The sequence below is a fragment of the Coregonus lavaretus genome, assembly GCF_964263955.1.
Source record: "Coregonus lavaretus genome assembly, contig: HAP1_SCAFFOLD_426, whole genome shotgun sequence".
NCBI classification, from domain to species: domain Eukaryota; kingdom Metazoa; phylum Chordata; class Actinopteri; order Salmoniformes; family Salmonidae; genus Coregonus; species Coregonus lavaretus.
The window spans coordinates 188,385-209,477 of record NW_028158557.1 but is presented as its reverse complement, the minus strand read 5'-3'; the positions used below and the strand labels follow the sequence as shown (position 1 = coordinate 209,477).

General features: G+C 44.2%; 1 protein-coding gene across 1 annotated transcript in view; it reads right to left on the bottom strand.

Annotated features, from left to right (window-relative positions):
• LOC311123825 (glutamate receptor 1-like) overlaps positions 1-21,093 on the bottom strand; it is a gene marked incomplete at both ends in the record, with an annotated part of 105,709 nt that overhangs the window by 37,493 nt on the left and 47,123 nt on the right. The window contains 6 exons of the mRNA XM_084198050.1: positions 7-455; positions 2,762-2,968; positions 10,988-11,101; positions 11,245-11,349; positions 14,395-14,562; positions 15,360-15,518. Coding sequence (XP_084054176.1) covers positions 7-455; positions 2,762-2,968; positions 10,988-11,101; positions 11,245-11,349; positions 14,395-14,562; positions 15,360-15,518 — 1,202 coding nt within the window. The remainder of the gene's footprint in view (positions 1-6; positions 456-2,761; positions 2,969-10,987; positions 11,102-11,244; positions 11,350-14,394; positions 14,563-15,359; positions 15,519-21,093) is intronic.

The following is a 21,093-nucleotide window of genomic DNA, read 5'->3' as shown; positions in this document are numbered from 1 at the left end:
TCCTACCTGGGTGAGATGTCACATCCCTGCTGCATGAAGGCTCCCAGGGAGAACCAGAGAGAGTTGAAGATGCCAAACTCGTTGGTCTGTTCCTGATTCTGCTGGTTCTGGCCTTGCTGACCAGGGCTCAGCCCCGACTGTTGCCCAGCACCGGGCCCCGTCGGCTGGGTGGGGGTCTGGGGGTCAGCCCCCTCCTCATAGTCCTCTGCGTGCCACTCATAGGGGCTGAAGCGGCTCACCAGGAACAGGACCACGCTCACACCGATGTAGGCAAACACGATACACATCCAGATCTCATAGGCCAGTGGGTCCAGGAAGGAAAAGACACCTGGTTTAGACTTGGTGGGCTTCTTGATCATGATGGAGATGCCCAAAGACATGAAGGGCTTGGAGAAGTCGATCACCTCTTCTCGGACCAGGGTGATGGTTAGCGGGGCTACCGCCACGTCTGCTTTCTGGAGGAGAGAAGGAGAGAGGGGGAGGAACATAGGGAGAGAGGGAGGGAGGGAGGTAGAGATGGAGGGAGGGTGGGAGGGAGAGAGGTAGAGCGGGAGGGAGGGAGGGAGGGAGATGGAAAGAGAGACGTTACAGTAGCAAGAAATATTTGATTTGTGCTGTCACCTTGACAATGAACTACACTCAAGCAGAGAAAATATTCAAAATAATATAATATCCCATGGTGTATACAGATGTAGGATCTTAATTTGAGCCAGTTTGCTACAGCAGGAAAATAGTCCTATTGCAACAGGAAATGTGAATTATTATGTGGATTATAATTAATTCACTTTTTTGTAGGGGTTGATACATTTTTCTTTAGGGCATATCAAGTCTGACATTTTAATGTGGAAATTACTATCTTTAGAAGCCTTTTATAAACCTTGCATACACTACACGTTTGCATTTCCTGCCATGCAGGACAATTCTCAGCAACAAAAGAGTGATCAAATTAAGATCCTACATCTGTAAATACAAAGCAGTTTTCTACATCAGTAAATACACATGTAGAGCTAGATACTGTCCAGTACAGTAGGAGGACACAAAGAAGGAGAGGAAATAAATGTAAATTGTCACTAGACAAAACATTAAGAACACCTGCTCTTTCGATGACAGACTGAACAGGTGAATCCAGGTGAAGTCTATGATCTCTTATTGATGTCACTTGTTAAATCCACTTCAATCAGTGTCGATGAAGGGGAGGAGACAGGCTAAAGAAGGATTGCTAAGCCTGGAGACAATTGAGACATGGATTGTGTATGTGTGCCATTTAGAGGGTGAATGGGCAAGCTAAAATATTGAAGTGCCTTTGAACGGGGTATGGTAGTAGGTGCTAGGATCACCGGTTTGTGTCAAGAACTTCAACGCTGCTGGGTTTTTCATGCTCAACAGTTTCCTGTGTGTATCAAGAATGGTCCACAACCCAAAGGACATCCAGCCAACTTGACACAACTGTGGAAAGCACAACTGCGGGGGTTGGGTGCAACTCAATATTAGGATTTTAGTGTTTCCTGATTAACAAAACCTCTGTATGTGTACAGCCTTATGCTGTATATACACTGAGGATTCCAAACATCAGGAACACCTTCCTAATATTGAGTTGCACCCAACCCCCGCAGTTGTGCTTTCCACAGTTGTGTCAAGTTGGCTGGATGTCCTTTGGGTTGTGGACCATTCTTGATACACACAGGAAACTGTTGAGCATGAAAAACCCAGCAGCGTTTGGCACACCCACACCCATCTCCCCATAGCATCACAAAGACCCTTTTAACGGCAGAGATCAGTGCCATGGTGTGCAATGGGCCTCTTTGTTACAAATCAATTTCCTATGGAAATTGTGTATGTGGGCAGATTGCAGGAGCGGAAATGGGACAGAACATTTCCAGTTGTTCTTCAGTTACAGTAAATAAACTTAACCTCCCCGTCACCTCCTCAAGGATTCACTACTGAGCTGCCTGTCTCTGAGTCACGACCAGAGAGAGAGAGAGAGAGAGAGAGAGAGAGAGAGAGAGAGAGAGAGAGAGAGAGAGAGAGAGAGAGAGAGAGAGAGAGAGAGAGAGAGAGAGAGGGTGTGAGAGTGTGTCCACTGTGTCCTAAGCTATATAAAGCTTTATTGTTGAGCACTGAAAACGAATTACCTTTGAAAAAAACACTATTTCTTTAAAATGGACCAAAATGGGGCCTACCGCAGCAGTCTAAGGCACTGCATCGCAGTGCTTGAGGCGTCACTACAGACCCAGGTTCGATCTCAGGCTGTGTCACAACCGGCCGTGACTGGGAGTCCCATAGTGCGTCGCACAATTGGCCCAGCCAATTTGGTTTGGCCAGGGGTGCTTTACTTGGCTCATCGCGCTCTAGCGACTCCTTGTGGTGGGCCGGGCGCCTGGAGGCTGACTTCGTTCGTCAGTTGAACAGTGTTTCCTCCGACACATTGGTGCGGCTGGCTTTCGGGTGTTAAGAAGTGCGGTTTGGCAGGTCATGTTTTGGAGGACGCGTGACTCGACCTTCACCTCCCAAGCCCGTTGGGGAGTTGCAGCGATGAGACAAGATCGAAATTGGGGAGAAAAAGGGGGTACAAAAATAAAATAAAAGGACCAACATGTTTGGCAGACGGTATCGTGTCGAACATTATAGTGGCAGAAAGGAAAATTGTAAAAATACAATGTGACAAATATGAACGTTAACAATCTTCAGAAATGTTACGGACACTTTATGAGCACTTACTAACTGTCTTATAAGCTCTAATAACCATCTTATGAGCACTCACCCCGTACACAAGCTCTCCGACCATGCCGTTCCACATCTTGGTCTCGGGGTCTCTGGCTCCATACTTCCCATCAGAGACCACCTTCAGTTTGTAGTGGTACCCAACGTGCTTGGCGATCTCAGCGGCTAGCTCCACGATGTAACCCTCGTACTTATCGTTCCCTGACAGCTGATCATGGTTCTTTTTCAACATCACGTATGGGGATTCCTGTAGGAGACGGAGGGTGGATACATTCAGGTTTGGGCTCAATTCCATTTAAATGTAAATGTAGGTAGTACACTGAAATTCCAATTCCTATTCTCTTCAATGCTTTTCAATAAGGAACATTTGGAATAGAAATTGGGTTTATTTTCTGAATTGACTGGAATTTAAATGGAATTGAACTCAAATCTGGTTAGAATTCCAATATGATCACATTAAAGGTCATTCTAAACCGGGTGGTTCGAGCCCTGAAAGATAATTGGCTAAAAGCCGTGGTATATCAGACCGTATACCACGAGTATGACAAAACATTTACGTGTATTTTGTTTGATGAAATAAGACACATATTATTCAAGAGGGAGCCAGAGATCAAGATAACCAGAAGAGAAAAACCTTAACCTGACCGACCATCCTCCTCCCGCTCCTGCTGGCTTTCGCAGATTCTGCCATTACTCTCCTGAAGTTGCCGGTAATAGGCTACACAAGGAGTCGGCAACCTTTCTCATGTGGAATGTCAATTTATCTTACAATTTCTACCGATCTGCGTGCCAGTTATGGTTTTCATATGCACATTTTCGTGGAACAGTTTCATTTAATTTATAATAACACCTTCGTATCTCAAAATGATTGTCATGTGGTTAATTAAAATCTATCCAAATCTAAATGAAAATGATACTAACCTAAAAAGTAACTTCTATTGCCATTGCCAACTATGTAAAAATAGCCTATAAAGCCAACAAATAAAAACATTGCAGCCTGCAGGTAGAAAATATCCTGATAAAAATAAATATCCTGTAAATCACATTAGCTATGCATGGCCTGTCTGCAACGAACTTGAAACATTGTATCAACTATTAACTTGGGTCCACCCAAAGCTTGCATCAGCAAACTTGCAACATTGTATAAAGTATTCTGGGCCCTCAGTTTCCCGTGCCAGTGAGCTTGGGACAGACACAGCTGTAGGATAATTTGTGCAAGGGATAAGAGCTCATTGTCACGATCGTCTTGAGAAGAAGCGGGCCAAGGCGCAGCGTGATATGCGTATATAATATATATTGAATGTACAACACAACGAACAAAACAACAAACGATACGAAACGTGAAGTCCTACGGTTACACAAACCAAACGGAACAAGATACCACACCAAAACAATGCCCAACGGCTACCTAAGTATGGCTCCCAATCAGAGACAACGAGCTACAGCCGTCTCTGATTGGGAACCACCCTGGCCAACATAGAAATACCAAACTAGAACACAAAACAATGAAAACTCACACCCTGGCTCAACATACAAGAGTCCCCAGAGCCAGGGCGTGACACTCATCAGGTAGACCTATTTTATGACGTTTCCACTGGTTCAGAGCATGACATTTTTCCCTTTCACACTGAGTGGTTATCGTAAGGGAGAGAGCTGTAAAGATTTTTCAAATACATTGAGGAACTATTGGCATTCTCAATGGATGTAAAAACAGACTTTGTTTGCTTGCTGTTTGAGGTGAAGTAAACATTACTTTGAGAAGCTCCACAGCTCATTAGTGGGGGTGCGTTAAGCCAATCAGAAATACTATCAGATCCCCAAATGGGCACATTTATATGCCTACATTTGCACAGAGGCCAGGTAGCCTATAGGCCTACTTCTATGTGTAATCAGGTGTGTGTCCTTACTCAACATTGACATTAGCGCTCCAAACAAAACACAATGACTAAATTGACAAAACTCGTAAATGGAATGAAATAAACCATAACTTGTTTCTTACAAGTGTAGCATAGGTTGTGGGCTTTGCAAACAACGTGTCCACTCTGACAATGACAACGGTAAAAGACTAGAATAATAATATATTGAAAGCATTAACAGAAATTATCATAACTGCACAGAGCCCTGACCTCAACCCCATCGAACATCTTTGGGATGAATTGGAACGCCGACTGCGAGCCAGGCTTAATCGCCCAACATCAGTGCCCAACCTCACTAATGCTCTTGTTGCTGAATGGAAGCAAGTCCCCGCAGCAATGTTCCAACATCTAGTGGAAAGCCTTCCCAGAAGAGTGGAGGCTGTTATAAATTTTAATTTAAATAATATTTAATTTAATATTTTAATAATAATTAATATTTAATATTAATTATAGCAGCAAAGTGGGGACCAACTCCATATTAATGCCCATGATTTTGGAATGAGATGTTTGACTAGCTGGTGTCCACATACTTTTGGTAATGTAGTGTATGTATATATCTGAGATGTTCTATTATAGCATCGCAGTTGAGATTTTATGTTAAGGATTCTTTTATTCAGAAAATACCCTTCACAACAAATGAATGATTTATGAAAATAACTATAGAAAATAACTCCTGGTAACCAGATACTTTATCATCGAACCCACAGGCCCTTCAGACAAGGTAATTAATAAATGTAGGTTTATCTTACCGTTAAAATATTGACATATTGAAGATCAATATTGGATGGATTTAATATGAGCTCATAACATACCATACTTAAGTAGGGACTTTTGAATTATGTAATATCCAGGAGGTGAGACAAAACATGTTACCAGCTCATAAAGTTTATCACCACTTTCCTCAAGATGAGACCATAGATGTGATGTATGCTTCATATTCAGGAGAATATACAGAGTAGCAGCTAAACACAGTAATGGAATAGAATGGAGCTTCTAAAGCCTTGTTCTATTGAGGTACTCTCCTGGAGAGGTATTTCAATAGGATGGTTAATGTTCGATCATTAAGCCACAACCATGGTGGAATAATCATTGTTAATAGGCCTACAAATAAACCAATAAAGATAATTAGACAATTGATCTTTATGAATCATTATATTGTCACAACCATGGAGTAGGCCTACAGTTAGTCAGTTACACACTTATCTATTTCATGATTACATATCATTAGACTGTACGGCCCTTTCACAACCATGGTGTAATATTCAACCCATAAAGATCATTATATTTTATCATTATGGCAGTGCTGTCTGCCTGTGAGCCTGGAGGTTCATTATGCAGACATCACAAAGACACCTGGTGAACCTGACACTGACAGGTTTATTAGTGGCTCACACACTGTGTGTGTGTGTGTGTGTGTGTGTGTGTGTGGGGGGGGGGGGGGGGTGGTAGAGCAGACAATCACTGACAGCCCACCTCTGTTCTTAGAGGTTATCCTATTCCTGTTCTACCAGCCAGACAACCAATTGGACCTTTTCAGAGATATTGGACATCCTGGAAAGATTACAACTGACATGACACCTGAGGCCCTGTACTCTCACTCCACTCCCCTCTCTCTCTCTCTCTCTCTCTCTCTCTCTCTCTCTCTCTCTCTCTCTCTCTCTCTCTCTCTCTCTCTCTCTTCTTCTTCTCTCTTTCTCCTGCTCCATACCAGGCCTTTTCTGGCAAACCAATAATCAACAAACCCAGCTAGCAAATAACATTCTAAGAACCATATGTTTCTTAGAGCTTGCTGTTTAGTGATTTTGCATTCAACCTTCCCACAACGTTCTGGGAATGGTGTAGGGTAGTTGCTTGGCTTTGGAACATTCTCAGCACATTTAAGGAACTTGACAAAATAACATTATTTTATTGGTATTTCATTACTTTAACAGAACCTTTCCTAAAAGTTTAAACATGGTTACATTTAATAACAATTTCAGTAGTGTTCTAGGAGCGTTCTCCAACTGGTTTGACATTGGGAATGTTCTCAAATAGTTCAGAGAATGTTAAGAAAACAACGTTCTCCTATGGGAATTTCAATACTTCAGCATAACGTTTCCACCAGGTTTCCTCATGGTTCTATTTAAAGTAATGTTCTCAAATTGTTCAGAGAACGTTAAGAAACAATGTTATTTTGTGGGAATTTCAGTACTTCAGTATTATGTTTTCTGCAGGTTTCCTCGCGGTTCTATTTAAAGTCAGGTTCTTAGAACATTAAGAAGATTTTCCATAAAAAACACAAGAAAACATTAGTAACGTTCAAAGAACGCTCTAAGAATGTTATTTCAAAACATATACATTCCGTTCTCAGCATCAACAAAACTATGTCTAATCTCTATCTTGTTAAGTGTGTTCAGGAGTGTTGTCCTCGCCCACGAATTGGCCACACCTGATCTTAATGAGTGCTTGTTTCCTTTGAAATGGGTTCTATTTGAATAGACTAAAATGAACAGCTTTTTAGCATGCCCTGTTTATGAGTTAAAAAAACATGGCATGCTAGCTGCATCCTGGTGGCGCAGTGGACTAACAGAAGATCATAGGTTTAAATCTCACTGACGCCGTGCCACAATAAAAAATAAATGTGTTTGCATGGTTAATGCCTAAGCAAATGCATTTCCATGTGTTCTATCTGTGCTTGGAGTTCAAATAGTTAGCCAAAACTAAGCTAGCAGCGTTATTAAAAGTCTTATTGAAACATTCAGTGAAAGTTTTAAGGAAGTTATTCAAAAACCTCTAAATAACCGTTCTCAGAACGTTAATAAAACCTCCCAGGAAAACTTTCAGGGAACCATAGTAAAACGGTCTCAGAACCTCCCTGCAACTAAAATATAACGTTCCCAGAACAGGTTAAATAATCACTTCTGACCGGTAAAACGTTCAGTTTTACCGGTCAGGAAACGTATGGCTTTGTTCCCAGAACCAATTGAAAACCAAAAACGTACGTTCCAACAACCTCCAAGGAACCAAATGTGCTAGCTGGGAGCCAATTAAATAAGTAAAAATGTCAAAGAGCAGTAGAGCTCTAGATGAGCCAGATGTCCAGAGCAGTAATGGTACACTGGAGGAAGTAGTGGAGGGGAACCAATACCCACAAGTCGTTTCAAGCTACAGTAGCGATTTAAGCTATGACTGTGCTGATCGCACAAATCCTTATTTCATATTTTATCAGCTGCTGTAGAGGACAGTTTTCCTCTGTGTGTTACGGTAATAACTGTCCCCCTGCTGGTTACGGATGAGGGGAAGGTAATCATCGCTACACACAGAGCCTCTAGGTCCTCTGGCAGAGCGGCAGGACCCCAGGGAGAGAGAGGAGGGAAAGGCCAGTTTCAGAGCAGTTTGACAGGCCAACACACACACACACCACATACACACACCACACACACACACCACACACACACACCACATACACACACCACATGCACACACCACACACACACACACACCACATACACACACACACACACACCACATACACACACCACACACACACATACCACACACACACACCACATACACACACACACACACACACACACACACACACACACACACACACACACACACACACACACACACACACACCACAAACACACTTGCGCGCACACACACACACAGACAGACAGACAGACACACAGACAGCAGGTCCAGTAGGACTCACTCTCTCACTGGCCTATAATAGGTCAACAGAGACCGGCTGCCTCTCAGGCGGAGTACCAACACACACACACAGAACACCATGGCTTTGGACAGATCTTCTAGAAACGTCCTTATGCACCCGTTCCTAACATCCTAAAAGCAGAGAGAATCAATGTCTTCTAATGCATCCAGTTATATCTAATGTCTGATCGTTGATGAGGGTTCTTGGATGGCATGTATCTAGTCTACAGTGTAATAATCCTCTTGGAAAGACAATTTAGTTGTATTCTAGAGTTGTGCCCATAGTAAACATTATTTTAAAAAGAAGACGATTCCACTAAAAGAAAACCCAACTAAAAGCCAGCACTTAGATTCAGGTCCATAGCCTGGCCTGAAAACAACACGTTGTCTGTCTGTGAAGGCACCAAACCTTGCTGCTAGATTAAGGACAGTTATCCTTTCACCCTTCCTCCACACAAACACACACACACACAGCTTGCCTTTCCCCCTCCGCAGCTCTCGTCTTAAACCGGTTCTGACAGACAGGCGGGCGGGTGGCGAGCTGCTGAAATCCCTCACCCCATTAACCCTCTCCGTGGAGGTCTACAGGAGGCCTGGGGGTCTGGATGGAACAAACCTCAGCCCAGCTCCCTTCTCCCTGGAACAAGCCTCAGCCCAGCTCCCTTTTCCCTGGAACAAGCCTCAGCCCAGCTCCCTTCTCCCTGGAACAAGCCTCAGCCCAGCTCCCATCTCCCTGGAACAAGCCTCAGCCCAGCTCCCTTCTCCCTGGAACAAGCCTCAGCCCAGCTCCCTTCTCCCTGGAACAAGCCTCAGACCAGCTCCCTTCTCCCTGGAACAAGCCTCAGACCAGCTCCCTTCTCCCTGGAACAAGCCTCAGCCCAGCTCCCTTCTCCCTGGAACAAGCCTCAGACCAGCTCCCTTCTCCCTGGAACAAGCCTCAGCCCAGCTCCCTTCTCCCTGAAACAAGCCTCAGACCAGCTCCCTTCTCCCTTGAACAAGCCTCAGCCCAGCTCCCTTCTCCCTGGAACAAACCTCAGACCAGCTCTCTTCTCCCTGGAACAAACCTCAGACCAGCTCCCTACTCCCTCTCCACCCACCTTTAACAGACCACTAAGACCTTAGCTCACTGAGTCTTTACTACGGTTTACAGCAAAACCGAATGACTGAGTTTTCTAATTGTGTGTGGTTGTGAGTTACTCTATGCAGACCTAGCAAATGTATCCCCCATACCACCCACCTACCACCTCCCACTACCCCCAGCTTGAGGTCCTGGAGCCTATCCTCCATACCCCCCATCTCCCACTACCCCCAGCTTGAGGTCCTGGAGCCTATCCTCCATACCCCCCATCTCCCACTACCCCCAGCTTGAGGTCCTGGAGCCTATCCTCCATACCCCCCATCTCCCACTACCCCTGGCTTGAGGTCCTGTCTGTGGGCAGGAGACATCAAAGGGCCTGGGGAAGCGAAGGAAGCAGCAGGGAGGAGAACAAATCCTCACATTACATCACTACTGAGTAAAGTCTCTGTGAGTCCGCCATGTGACTGAAATACGAAACAGGCTATATGCTAACAGGGCGGCCAGGAGAGAAGAAAATAAGTGTTAGGGAGGGAGGGATGGAAATGTGTCTGTGTCAGTGGGAATTTCTGTACTGTCAGGGCTAAGAGGAACTCTTTCACACACACACACATACACACACACACATACACACACCAGGGTTCCGTTAGCTGGTATTAGCCGGATTTTGGCCGATAAAAAGATAGAAAAGCCAAATAATAAAATTGGCAACGGTCAATTTGAGCAGAAAATCTGTCAAACAGCGCGAGAGCTGCTACAGCATCTCAACAGCAAATGCATAGGCAACGGAAGGCAGGCTTCATCAGCACGTCACACACCACCTTGCAATGAGCTAGAGGCAGTATGTATTTTGAAAACATATACTTAATTGTTGGAAACCTGAACGTTTTACTACATATTATGAGGCATATCTTACGTTGCTTCAAAGTAGCCAAAATCAGACCATATACGTAGAGGCAATTATTTTATTTAAACTTTATTTAATTGTCCAGTAGCCAAAGGCACAATCCGAGTCATATTAGCAACCCATGCTAGTTGTTGCATATTAGTTCTCTTTCTACATTTCTAACGGATATTTTCATCTCTTTCACATGAAACCACTTGCTTTTGACAACAGTGTTTTCCAGCTAATTGCAGTAAGGAATGAACATTCGCTGCACCTATAATGTGAAGAAATAATAGTTTATCAACATTTTAAGCTAAACGTTCTGATCTATTACATCAGATTCATTGCATATTTATTTTTGTATTATATATTTTATGTAGCCTTGGCCTACTGGTTGGATGAATTTGGGATCTATCGTCCCACAACTGTCCCAGAGTGTTTGGAATAGGCTATCTCTTTCTCGACAAGCTGACCAATAGAATATATCAACTCCTCTACTATGGGGTATAGGAGGTTGCCATAGGCTAGTGGTTTTGCTGTTCGTTACTCGTCTTGTTGGTTGAGGAAAAGTAAATGTGGACTGTTATTCTAACAACGGTCAAATGTCCAGTGCCACATTTTCCTAACGGAAACCCTGACACACACACACAAACGCACACACACACATACACACACACACACACACACACTGACCAGGATGGTGGTAACTATGTAGGTCCTGTTCTGTAGGCCGTAGCTGCTGTCATTGCTGGCTCTCATGAAGGTGGCTGTGCTCACGTACCGCTCTTCCCCGTTCCAGTAGCCCACCTGATAACACAAGATAAACAGATTGATCTGATACTGTACTGTATAGATATGATATGAGACTGCAATGAAGCACTTTTGGACATGAGTCCTCACACTTGACATCAAATAAGATCCTATAAGATCCTACAGATCTCATGACTCACTTTCTTAGGTCCAGAGGGGGCTAGCTCCATGATACTGACGGTGAAGTTGGTCCTGCGTCCTTTCTCATTGAACTGGATATGACCAGTCAGGCCATCGATACGCACCTGACACACAGGGAGGGACAGGAAGGACAGCATCAATAACACAGAGACACAGGAAGCAGTTACGATGTAGGTTTTCAGGTGTAGGACTCATAAGAAAGCATTCTTCTATTAGACTCATTGACAGAGAACATCAGTTGGAGTTCTGTTTCTTCAAGAGCCTTGTCTGGATGTGCATTGGAACATGTGTGTGTAGCGTGTATTGTGTGTGTGTGTGTGTGTGTGTGTATGTGTGTGTGTGTGTGTGTGTGTGTGTGTGTGTACAACACATTAGGAATACCTTCTCTTGCCATGACATAGACTGACCAGGTGAATCCAGGTGAAAGCTATGTTCCCTTATTGATGTCACTTGTTAAATCCACTTTAAATCACTGTAGATGAAGGGGAGGAGACAGGTTAAAGAATGATTTTTAAGCCTTGAGACAATTGAGACATGGATTGTGTTTGTGTGTCCATTCAGAAGCTGAATGGACAAGACAAAATATTTAAGTGCCTTTGAACGGGGTACGGTAGTAGGTGCCAGGCGCACCGGTTTGAGTGTGTCAAGAACTGCAACGCTGCTGGGTTTCTCATGCTTAACAGTTTCCTGTATGTATCAAGAATGGTCTACCACCCAAAGGACATCCAGCCAACGGTAGGAAGCATTGGAGTCAACACGGACCAACATCCCTGTGGAACGCTTTCAACACCTTGTAGAGTCCACGCCCCGACAAATTGACAAATTGAGACTGTTCTGAGGGCAAATGGTGCAACTCAATAGCAGGAAGGTGTTCCTAATGTTTTCTACACTCAGTGTACATGTGTGTGTGTGTTTAAGTGTGTAGTGTGTGTGTGTAGCATGTGTTCAGTGCAGCATGTTAGTGTTGGCAGTATGATGGGTTTAATTGAGCGAGCGGGACATCAATCTCCTCTCTACCCATAGGCAGATGTCTGCATTCACTCGCACCAGACGACACTGTGTGTGTGTGTGTGTGTCCGTGTGTGCGCGTTCAGGCGTGTGGACGTGTGTGTGTGGACACAAGAGTGTGTGTGTGTGTGTGTGTGTGTGTGTGTGTGTGTGTGTGTGTGTGTGTGTGTGTGTGTGTGTGTGTGTGTGTGTGTGTGTGTGTGTGTGTGCATCACTAAGACCACAGTTCCACAGAGCCACACCAGAAAGACCAGTGTGAGACTCAGAGAGGATCTGTCTGTTTAAAAGTCAAGGGCCCAACTGAATAATAAAATCTAAATGGCTACAACCAATTAGTAACATCGTCAGTATCAGAAAACAGCACCCCTACTGCTAGCAGATATTGATAATCAATCCAGTTCAAAGCATATTCCTCTGCAGGCACGTCTAGGGCAATTACTAATAATCGCACAGCAACATTGATTTATTCAGGTTGTCTGAAAACCTATTGGGACCTCTCTTTTCTGTCTGTCCCTCTCACTCTCTCTCTCTAAGTTCTCATCGGTTTGACCAATTTAACTTCAGATTCTGGGCCTGGTTGCATAAAACATCTTAAGTTAATTTTCCCCTTATCTTTTTCCTTAAAGGTTCCTTTAAAGTTTCCTTAACTTTAAGTCAGTTGCACAAAACCTTTTACGGTTAATTAAATTAAGTTAAAAAGTTAAGGGTGCCCATGAGGTCCCTTAAGTGCTTCATTCATTATGAATATCAATGTCAACAGCATTTGTGGAGGTGAATGTTGCTTTCCTCTGCCCTGGTTTTAAAAGGAAAACATCCACCAGCTAGCTAGCTACTTAGCTAAACAATGGAAGGTGCACAATCCATGACTGAAAAGCTAGCTGGCTAGCTAGCTACCTACTCTGTAAGTTAGCTTGACGTGCTAGGAAGTAATATAAACATGTTTTATTATCTTCTGAATCAATTTATTTATCCTGTCATGAATGTAGAAGTTCTATTTTTCCATCTCCCAAAATAAATGTGAATCAGGTCATCTCCATGGTAACCAGAGACTCTATCTTCTGTTGCAAACTATCGTAAAATTATGCCCTTACCTAAGGAAATGTTTGAGGGCCTCTATGCAACACCCTTAAACAATTCCCTTAGGTAAGGAGAAATTATTCCTTAAGGGAAACCCTTAAGGGAAACATTTAAGATGTTTTATGCAACCGGGCCCTGACGTTTATCCATGTTTGACACCCTGGGTTGCTCCTCCTGCTGTGGCTCCTCCTTTATGCGGCTCCTCCTGCATTAATTATGAATTGTTAAGTTAAGGGCTAAAGTATGGGATAGGGTTAAAACAAAAACAACTCCATGGTTAAATTCAGGCATTCATTCTTAATGGTTAAGTTAAGGGTTAAGGTTTGGGATAGGGATATGTTTTTTTTTTTTTTACGGGTGTCTAACACTGGAATTGAACGTTCGCTGTTTACGACCATCCACCACCCCCGTCCACAACACCCTGGCAAAACCCAAGCCTACTTGATGGTAATAGCGCTCACCGCTGCCCCTAGTGGCGGGTTTTGAAGGCATCTCCTGTTATTCTCAGGACATGGATTGACGTCTAATTTCGAAGTGAATCTTGAGCGACCTGGCTGCTCTCTCACCCTCTCTGTAATACTAAACCAAGTGCTTTATTTAATTCCCATCTCAGAACATTGCATTACTAAACTCCATTGTTGATGTCATATTCTATGATGATCACAGCCTGGTTTTATTACCTGCAGGTTTTGTTTACCTAACGTGATGTCACATTCCATCCAGGAAGCTCATAGGTGACTCAATGGGAACGTTAGAATAGAGATCTAATTTGTTCAGCAGGGCCCGACTCAGGATGCGTTAGCCAACGTGCCACTCAGGAGCTTGTATATGTATGTTGTTGTGCTTGTGTGTGTCTGTAAGAGTGTGTGGGTGTATCCCTCATTTCTACCAGCAGAGTAGTTTGTGTGTGTGTTCCTGTTATAAGATTCTCTGAATGTCTTTGCCATGGCCCCCAGGTGCAGGCATTTTGGTGTGTGTGTGTGTTTGTGTGTGTGTTTGTGTGTGTGTGTGTGTGTGTGTGTGTGTGTGTGTTTATGTGTGTGTGTGTTTGTGTGTGTGTGTACCTGTTGCAGGGCTCTCTGTATATCTATGCCTTGGCCCCAGGGTGCCGGCGGGTTGGCGAGGCATTCGCCTGCGTTGCCACGGCGAGAGATGTCTATCCTCTGTTTCCGAAGGTTCTGGAACGCTGTAGACATCACCTTCACCCCGTCATATGTTAACGCTCCGGTATACTACAGACGGGGGGGGTTGAGCCGTGAGACAAAGAGAGCGAGAGACAGAGAGAGAGAGAGAGGAGGGGGGTGGAGTGGTGAGAGAGAAAGAGAGAGACACATCCTAATTATACTTAAAACACCACATCTTGAGAGGGTTTGGTCATGATGAAACTAAGTCAAGAGGAGGGTGATGAAAGCAAGTAAGGCAGAGATCATTATAGAGAGATCAGAGCAGAGATCATTATAGAGAGATCAGAGCAGAGATCATTATAGAGAGATCATAGCAGACACCATTATAGAGAGATCAGAGCAGACACCATTATAGAGAGATCAGAGCAGAGATCATTATAGAGAGAACAGAGCAGAGATGGCCCTAAGTGTGCCTTTAGGTGTGTGTTCGTGTGTGTGTGTGTGTGTTTAGGTGTGTGCGTGTGCACGTGCTTACAATGCTCCCAGATCTTGGAGCAATGTCAGATAGGCAACGGCACAAGGTCTGGGGAGGATGTCGGATTTTCATGGACATTTCAAAGGAGGAAAAAAAATCTACCCGGGAGGGTCCTCTTCAGACACACAACTCTCTCAACAAATCACGAGTTTGGGAAGCAGGGCTTAAAATGCTGGTAAAATTGGATACGGAAGCGACGTGTTATGGCAGCGACGTGACCGGAGATTTCCGACTCGTACTCTCTGTCCCAACTGATGCCGGAACTTGTACAGATGTGTTAAGCTGGAGCATTGGAACATTAAGAGTTGCAACCCGTCTGTCTAGAGAGACTAGTGTGTATATGTCTGTGCAGTGCAGTGCAGTGCAGTACCTTCAGGCGTCTCTTGGGGAACTTGGTGTCTTTGTTTTCGAACTCCATCCACTGCTGAATGGTACGGCTGACGTTCTGCTCTGTGTAGTTGACCAGCTGGAAGCCTGTGATGTTGGCCCCGCCTTTCCTCAGGTCTGTTAGGTCAATGTCCAGAAAACCCTGATAGGAAGCGGATGCAGAGAGGACAGACAGACAGAGAGAGGATGGACAGATGGATGGACAGATAGACAGACGGACGGAGAGACGATGGACAGATGGATGGACAGATAGACAGACGGGGAGAAAAAGACAGAGAGAAAAACAAATTAAACATTTTGAGGAATCAATTCATTTCTCTAGTTACATTTTTAGAGTAACGTTTTTAGGAGGAAATGAAGAAATCTGAAGGCTATTTTTTCAACAGGAGATATGGGTAAATATGTGTCCTACAGCTCACAGTGTTGGATTTAAATAAGCATTGTGTAGGAATATAAAGGGATACAGAGGTGGCAGGAAGTATGTTTCTGTTCATAGAATACTAACTACTTCAGTGGTAAAATAAATTACCTTGGTTGTAACGTTAATACTGCAGGGAGCGGAAATCTGATTTTTAAAGAGACATCACTCCAATATTAAATGTGAGAGATCAATATTCATAGAGATAAATTCATAATCAGATTTGCGGTGCATAAGTTATTTGCTACAGCGAGAGTGTGAGAAAAGCGAGAGAGAAGGAGAGAGATGGAGAGAAAAAGAGCGAGACAGAGAGGGAGAAGGAGGGCGATAGAAAGTGAGAGCAAGAGAGAGAGACAGAGAGAGAGAGAGAGAGAGAGAGAGAGAGAGAGAGAGAGAGAGAGAGAGAGAGAGAGAGAAGAGGCACAAGAGAAAGAAGGAGACTTGTTAAGTGTATAGGTAATGAGGGAGTGTTCTGTATATAGGCCAAAGCAGTGTAGTGGCTCTACATTGTAATTCCTGGTTGAAACTAAAGCAGGGAGAGAATGAGAGAATGCCAGGGTCAATCTCTTAATGAAAAAGGCAAATCCCTCAGAGCAAGCTCTTATCCCAGCCCCAGCCTGAAAAGGAAGAAGTAACGAGGGAGGAGAAGGAGGAGAGTAGAGAATGAAACAGACAAGATCAGTGAGGTTGAGGGAGAGGTCTAGGTTTAATCCCTTGTGTTAATCCTGGACCTCCGTGCTATGAAGTACAATAGAACCACTTCCCTGGAACCCTTCAACACTGTGGAACACAATGGAAGCACACCTCTGGAACTGCTGCTAGGCTCTATGGTACTGAATCACTCTGACTCTCCATTGAGGGGTGTGTTTCTAGAACACTAGTGAACTCAGCGTTCTATTTTAGAATCTTACAGTTCCGCTGGAATTGGTCCATGGCACCCATGTACAGAAGTACAGTAGACCTGTAAGGTAACTCGGTGCTTACACTATCCCCATAGACAACAGTATGTCCTGCTTTGACCCATTGGGATAAACTCATGAGAGAGAGAGAGAGAGAGAGACAGACAGACAGACAGAGAGAGAGAGAGAGAGAGAGAGAGAGAGAGAGAGAGAGAGAGAGAGAGAGAGAGAGAGAGAGAGAGAGAGAGAGAGAGAGAGAGAGAGAGAGAGAGAGAGAGAGACACACACACAGAGAGAGAGAGAGAGAGAGAGAGAGAGAGAGAGAGAGAGAGAGCAAGATTTGTGACCTGTTGCCACAAGAAAAGGGCAACCAGTAAAGAACAAACACCATTGTAAATACAACCCATATTTATGTTTATTTATTTTCCAATTTGCACATTGTTACAACACTGTATATATACATTTGAAATGTCTTTATTCTTTTGGAACTTCTGAGTGTAATGTTTACTGTTAATATTTATTGTTTATTTCACTTTTGTTTACTATCTACTTCACTTTCTTTGGCAATGTTAACATACGTTTCCCATGCCAAAAAAGCCCTTAAATTGATAACTGAAATTGATAAATTGAGAGAGAGAGAGAAACAGACAGACATACAGACAGAGAGCGATAGAGAGAGAGAGAGAGAGAGAGAGGGAGTAGCTAGAGAGAGACAGAAGGAGAACGAGACAGGAGGCAGAGAGAGAGAGAGAGAGACAGAAGGCAGATTGAGGCCCTCAGCAGGTAATCAATCTGTCTGCATGGTGAATCAGATGCAGACAGAAGCAGTGACACACAGACACAGAAATACTGGGTGTACAGACAGAAGCAGTCACACACAGAGAGACAGAAAGACTGATGTACAGACAGAAGCAGTCACACACAGACACAGAAAGACTGATGTACAAGCAGGAGACAGAACAATAGAACTCTGTAGCCTCAGATCTTTGTGATTGCTTGTGGAAGTGGTGCTGTCAACTGCTCTGATCATCAGCCTCCGACTGCGACTGTCTGTCTGGTAGAAGTTCCATCGTCACAGGCAACCCTTATTATATTGATCCCTCTTCCTTGATAAAACTTTCTGTGTCTGGTATTCTTGAACGCCATCATTCAGAGATCTCTTCTCTTCTCTTCTCTTCTTCTCGCCTATCCTCTTCTCTTCTCTTCTCTTCTCTTCTCTTCTCTTCTCTTCTCTTCTCTTCTCTTCTCTTCTCTTCTCTTCTCTTCTCTTCTCTTCTCTTCTCTCCTCTCCTCTCCTCTCCTCTCCTCTCCTCTCCTCTCCTCTCCTCTCCTCTTCTCTTCTCTCCTCTCCTATCCTCTCCTGTTCTCTTCTCTTCTCTCCTATCCTCTTCTCTTTCTCTCCTCTTCTCTTCTCTTCTCTTCTCGTCCTCTTTCTCTCCGACTCCTCTCCTCTCCTCTTCTTTTCTCTTCTCTCCTATTCTCTCGGTCTTCTCTTCTCTTCTCCTCTCTTCTCTTCTCTTCTCTTCAATTCTCTCCTCTTCTCTTCTCTTCTCTTCTCTCCTCTTCTCTCCTCTCCTCTCCTCTCCTCTTCTTTCTCTTCTCTCCTATTCTCTCGTCTTCTCTTCTCTTCTCCTCTCTTCTCTCTCCTCTCTTCTCTCCTCTCTCCTCTCCTCTCCTCTTCTCTCTCTTCTCTTCTCTTCTCTTCTCTTCTCTCTCTCTCTTCTCTCTTCTCTTCTCTTCTCTTCTCTACTCTCATTTTCTCTCCTCTCCTCTCCTCTCCTCTCCTCTTTCTCTCCTCTCCTCTTCTCGGTCTCTTCTCTTCTCTCCTCTTCTCTTATTTTCTCTCCTCTCCTCTCCTCTCCTCTCCTCTTCTTTTCTCTTCTCTCCTATTCTCTCCTCTTCTCTCCTCTTCCATTCTCTTCTCTTCTCTCCTCTCCTCTTTCTCTTATTTTCTCTTCTCTTTCTCTTTCTCTTTCTCTCCTCTTCTCTTCTCTTCTCTTCTCTTCTATTCTCTCCTCTTCTCTTCTCTTCTCTTCTCTCCTCTCCTCTTCACTTTCTCTTCTCTCCTCTCTTCTTCTCTCCTCTTTCTATTATCTTCTCTTCTCTTCTCTTCTCTCCTATTCTCTCTTCTCTTCTCTCCTCTTCTTTTCACTTCTCTTTCTCTTCTCCTCTCCTCTCCTCCCCTCTTTCTCTCCTCTCCTCTCCTCTCCTCTCCTCTCCTCTCCTCTCCTCTCCTCTCCTCTCCTCTCCTCTCCTCTCCTCTTCCATTCTCTCCTCTCCTCTCCTCTTTCTCTTCTCTCCTATCCTCTTCTCTCCTCTTCTCTCCTCTTGTCTTCTCTTCTCTCCTATTTCTCTCCTCTCCTCTCCTCTTCTCTTCTCTCCTATTCTCTCCTCTCCTCTCCTCTCTTCTTCTCTTCTCTCCTCTCCTCTTCTTTCCTCTTCTCTTTCTCTCTCTCCTCTTCTGCTTCTCTCCTATTCTCTCCTCTCCTCTCTTCTTCTCTTCTCTCCTCTTTTTTCCTCTTCTCTTTCTCTCCGCTCCTCTCCTCTCCTTGCCTCTCCCCTTCTCCCTCTCCTCTCCTCTCCTCTTCTCTTCTCTTCTCTTCTCTCTCTTCTCTTCTCTTCTCTTCTCTTCTCTTCTCTTCTCTTCTCTTCTCTTCTCTTCTCTTCTCTTCTCTTCTCTTCTCTTCTCTCCTATTCTCTTCTCTTCTCTTCTCTCCTTCTCCACCCTCTCCCTGTCATCTTCTCTCCTCTTCTCACCTCTCCCTTCTCCCTCTCCTCTCCCTCTCTCCTTTCCTCCACCTCTCCTCCGCTGTCCTCTCTCCTCCGCTGTCCACTCTCCTCTCCTCCGCTGTCCACTCTCCTCTCCTCCGCTGTCCTCTCTCCTCTCCTCTGCTGTCCTCTCTCCTCTCCTCCCTCTCCCTGAATTATCAGCCCAACCAGGTGTCCATATGTCTCAGTTGAATGGTCAGAGGAGAGAGAGAAGGTGAGAGAAGAGAAGAAGAGATTTTTCTGCTCCATGTGTTAGCTAATGCAGTGCACTGAGCTGAGCAGGTTACTATAGAAACCGCTCCTCATGGACACAGAGTGGAAACATTTGATATAGACCTCCTAGACACACACATAAAGACTAAGAGATGGAGACATACACACACAGAGACAGGCACACACACTCTCCCACTCTCATGGATGCAGAAAAGAAGACACGCACACACACGATAGCTGCGCTAAGGTAGGACACAGAAAAGTAATTTTAATAGAGCCATTATGGAGATTGCAGACGGTTTGGTACAAAACTTTATTGCTTTCACAGCTTTATCATTTACACTTAAAATCTAACAAATTGACCAGATGAGAGGGAGATCGAGATAATCATAAAGTCCCAGCAGTGAGCCAGCATATTAATGTTGTTATTACCATGTGTGTCCCAAATGGCACCCTATTCCCTATATAGTCAACTATAAAGGGGAAAAGTAGTGCACTATAAAGGGAATAGGGTGCCATTTGGGACACAAACCGTGCTTTCTGTTGATATCAATTTTCTGCTGTTTTTAGTGTCTATGGGGAGGTTGTATGAGCGGTGCCCCTGGGACAAACACAGCGGACAATGACAGCTAATGCACATTACCCTGCACACATTTACTCACTGACCCTCTACTGTCTGTCTGTCTCTCTGTGGCTGGCGGCTGAGAGTGTGTGTGTCTGTGTGTGTGTGTGTGTGTGTGTGTGTGTGTGTGCATGTGTGTGTGTGGGCTCTGCAGCACTCTGTATCGTCCCATTTCAACACAGTCAGTCAATCAAGGCAGGGGTTTGCGTCCTCTTCGAAGGCTCTACCAGCAGCAGGTTATTAGTGGCAGTATGAATGGTCTGACTCAGTAGACTACAGAGACGTCCTATACAGAGAGTGTGTAGAGGATTATTTCGATGGGGATAATTGTTAGTCTCTCTCTCTCTCTCTCTCTCTCTCTCTCTCTCTCTCTCTCTCTCTCTCTCTCTCTCTCTCTCTCTCTCTCTCTCTCTCTCTCTCGTCATTGAAGAGGGAAGAAATGTGAGCAGTGGAACATGTTTTTACAAAATCTCATGTTTTTCAAGACAGATCCGCTGTATCCCTTCAGAGAAACCTGAAACGGATTTGGTGCTTGTAATTAATTTTTCCAGTTGTATGTAGGGTGTCCAATCAAAAACGCATCTTTTGACCAATTGGTAAAATAATATATTAATTGTGTTGAAACCCCTTTTAAGAAAACCAATGTCTCTATCATAATCCATTTAAAAGCTATTGGAGTTTTTACCCTTGTAGGATGGATTATGGTGACTAAATCATTGAGGCCAGAGAAAAAAGTGTTCAAAAACCAAGAAAATAGCATTGTCAGCTAGGCTGAATGCTGAGTGAGAATTTAGGC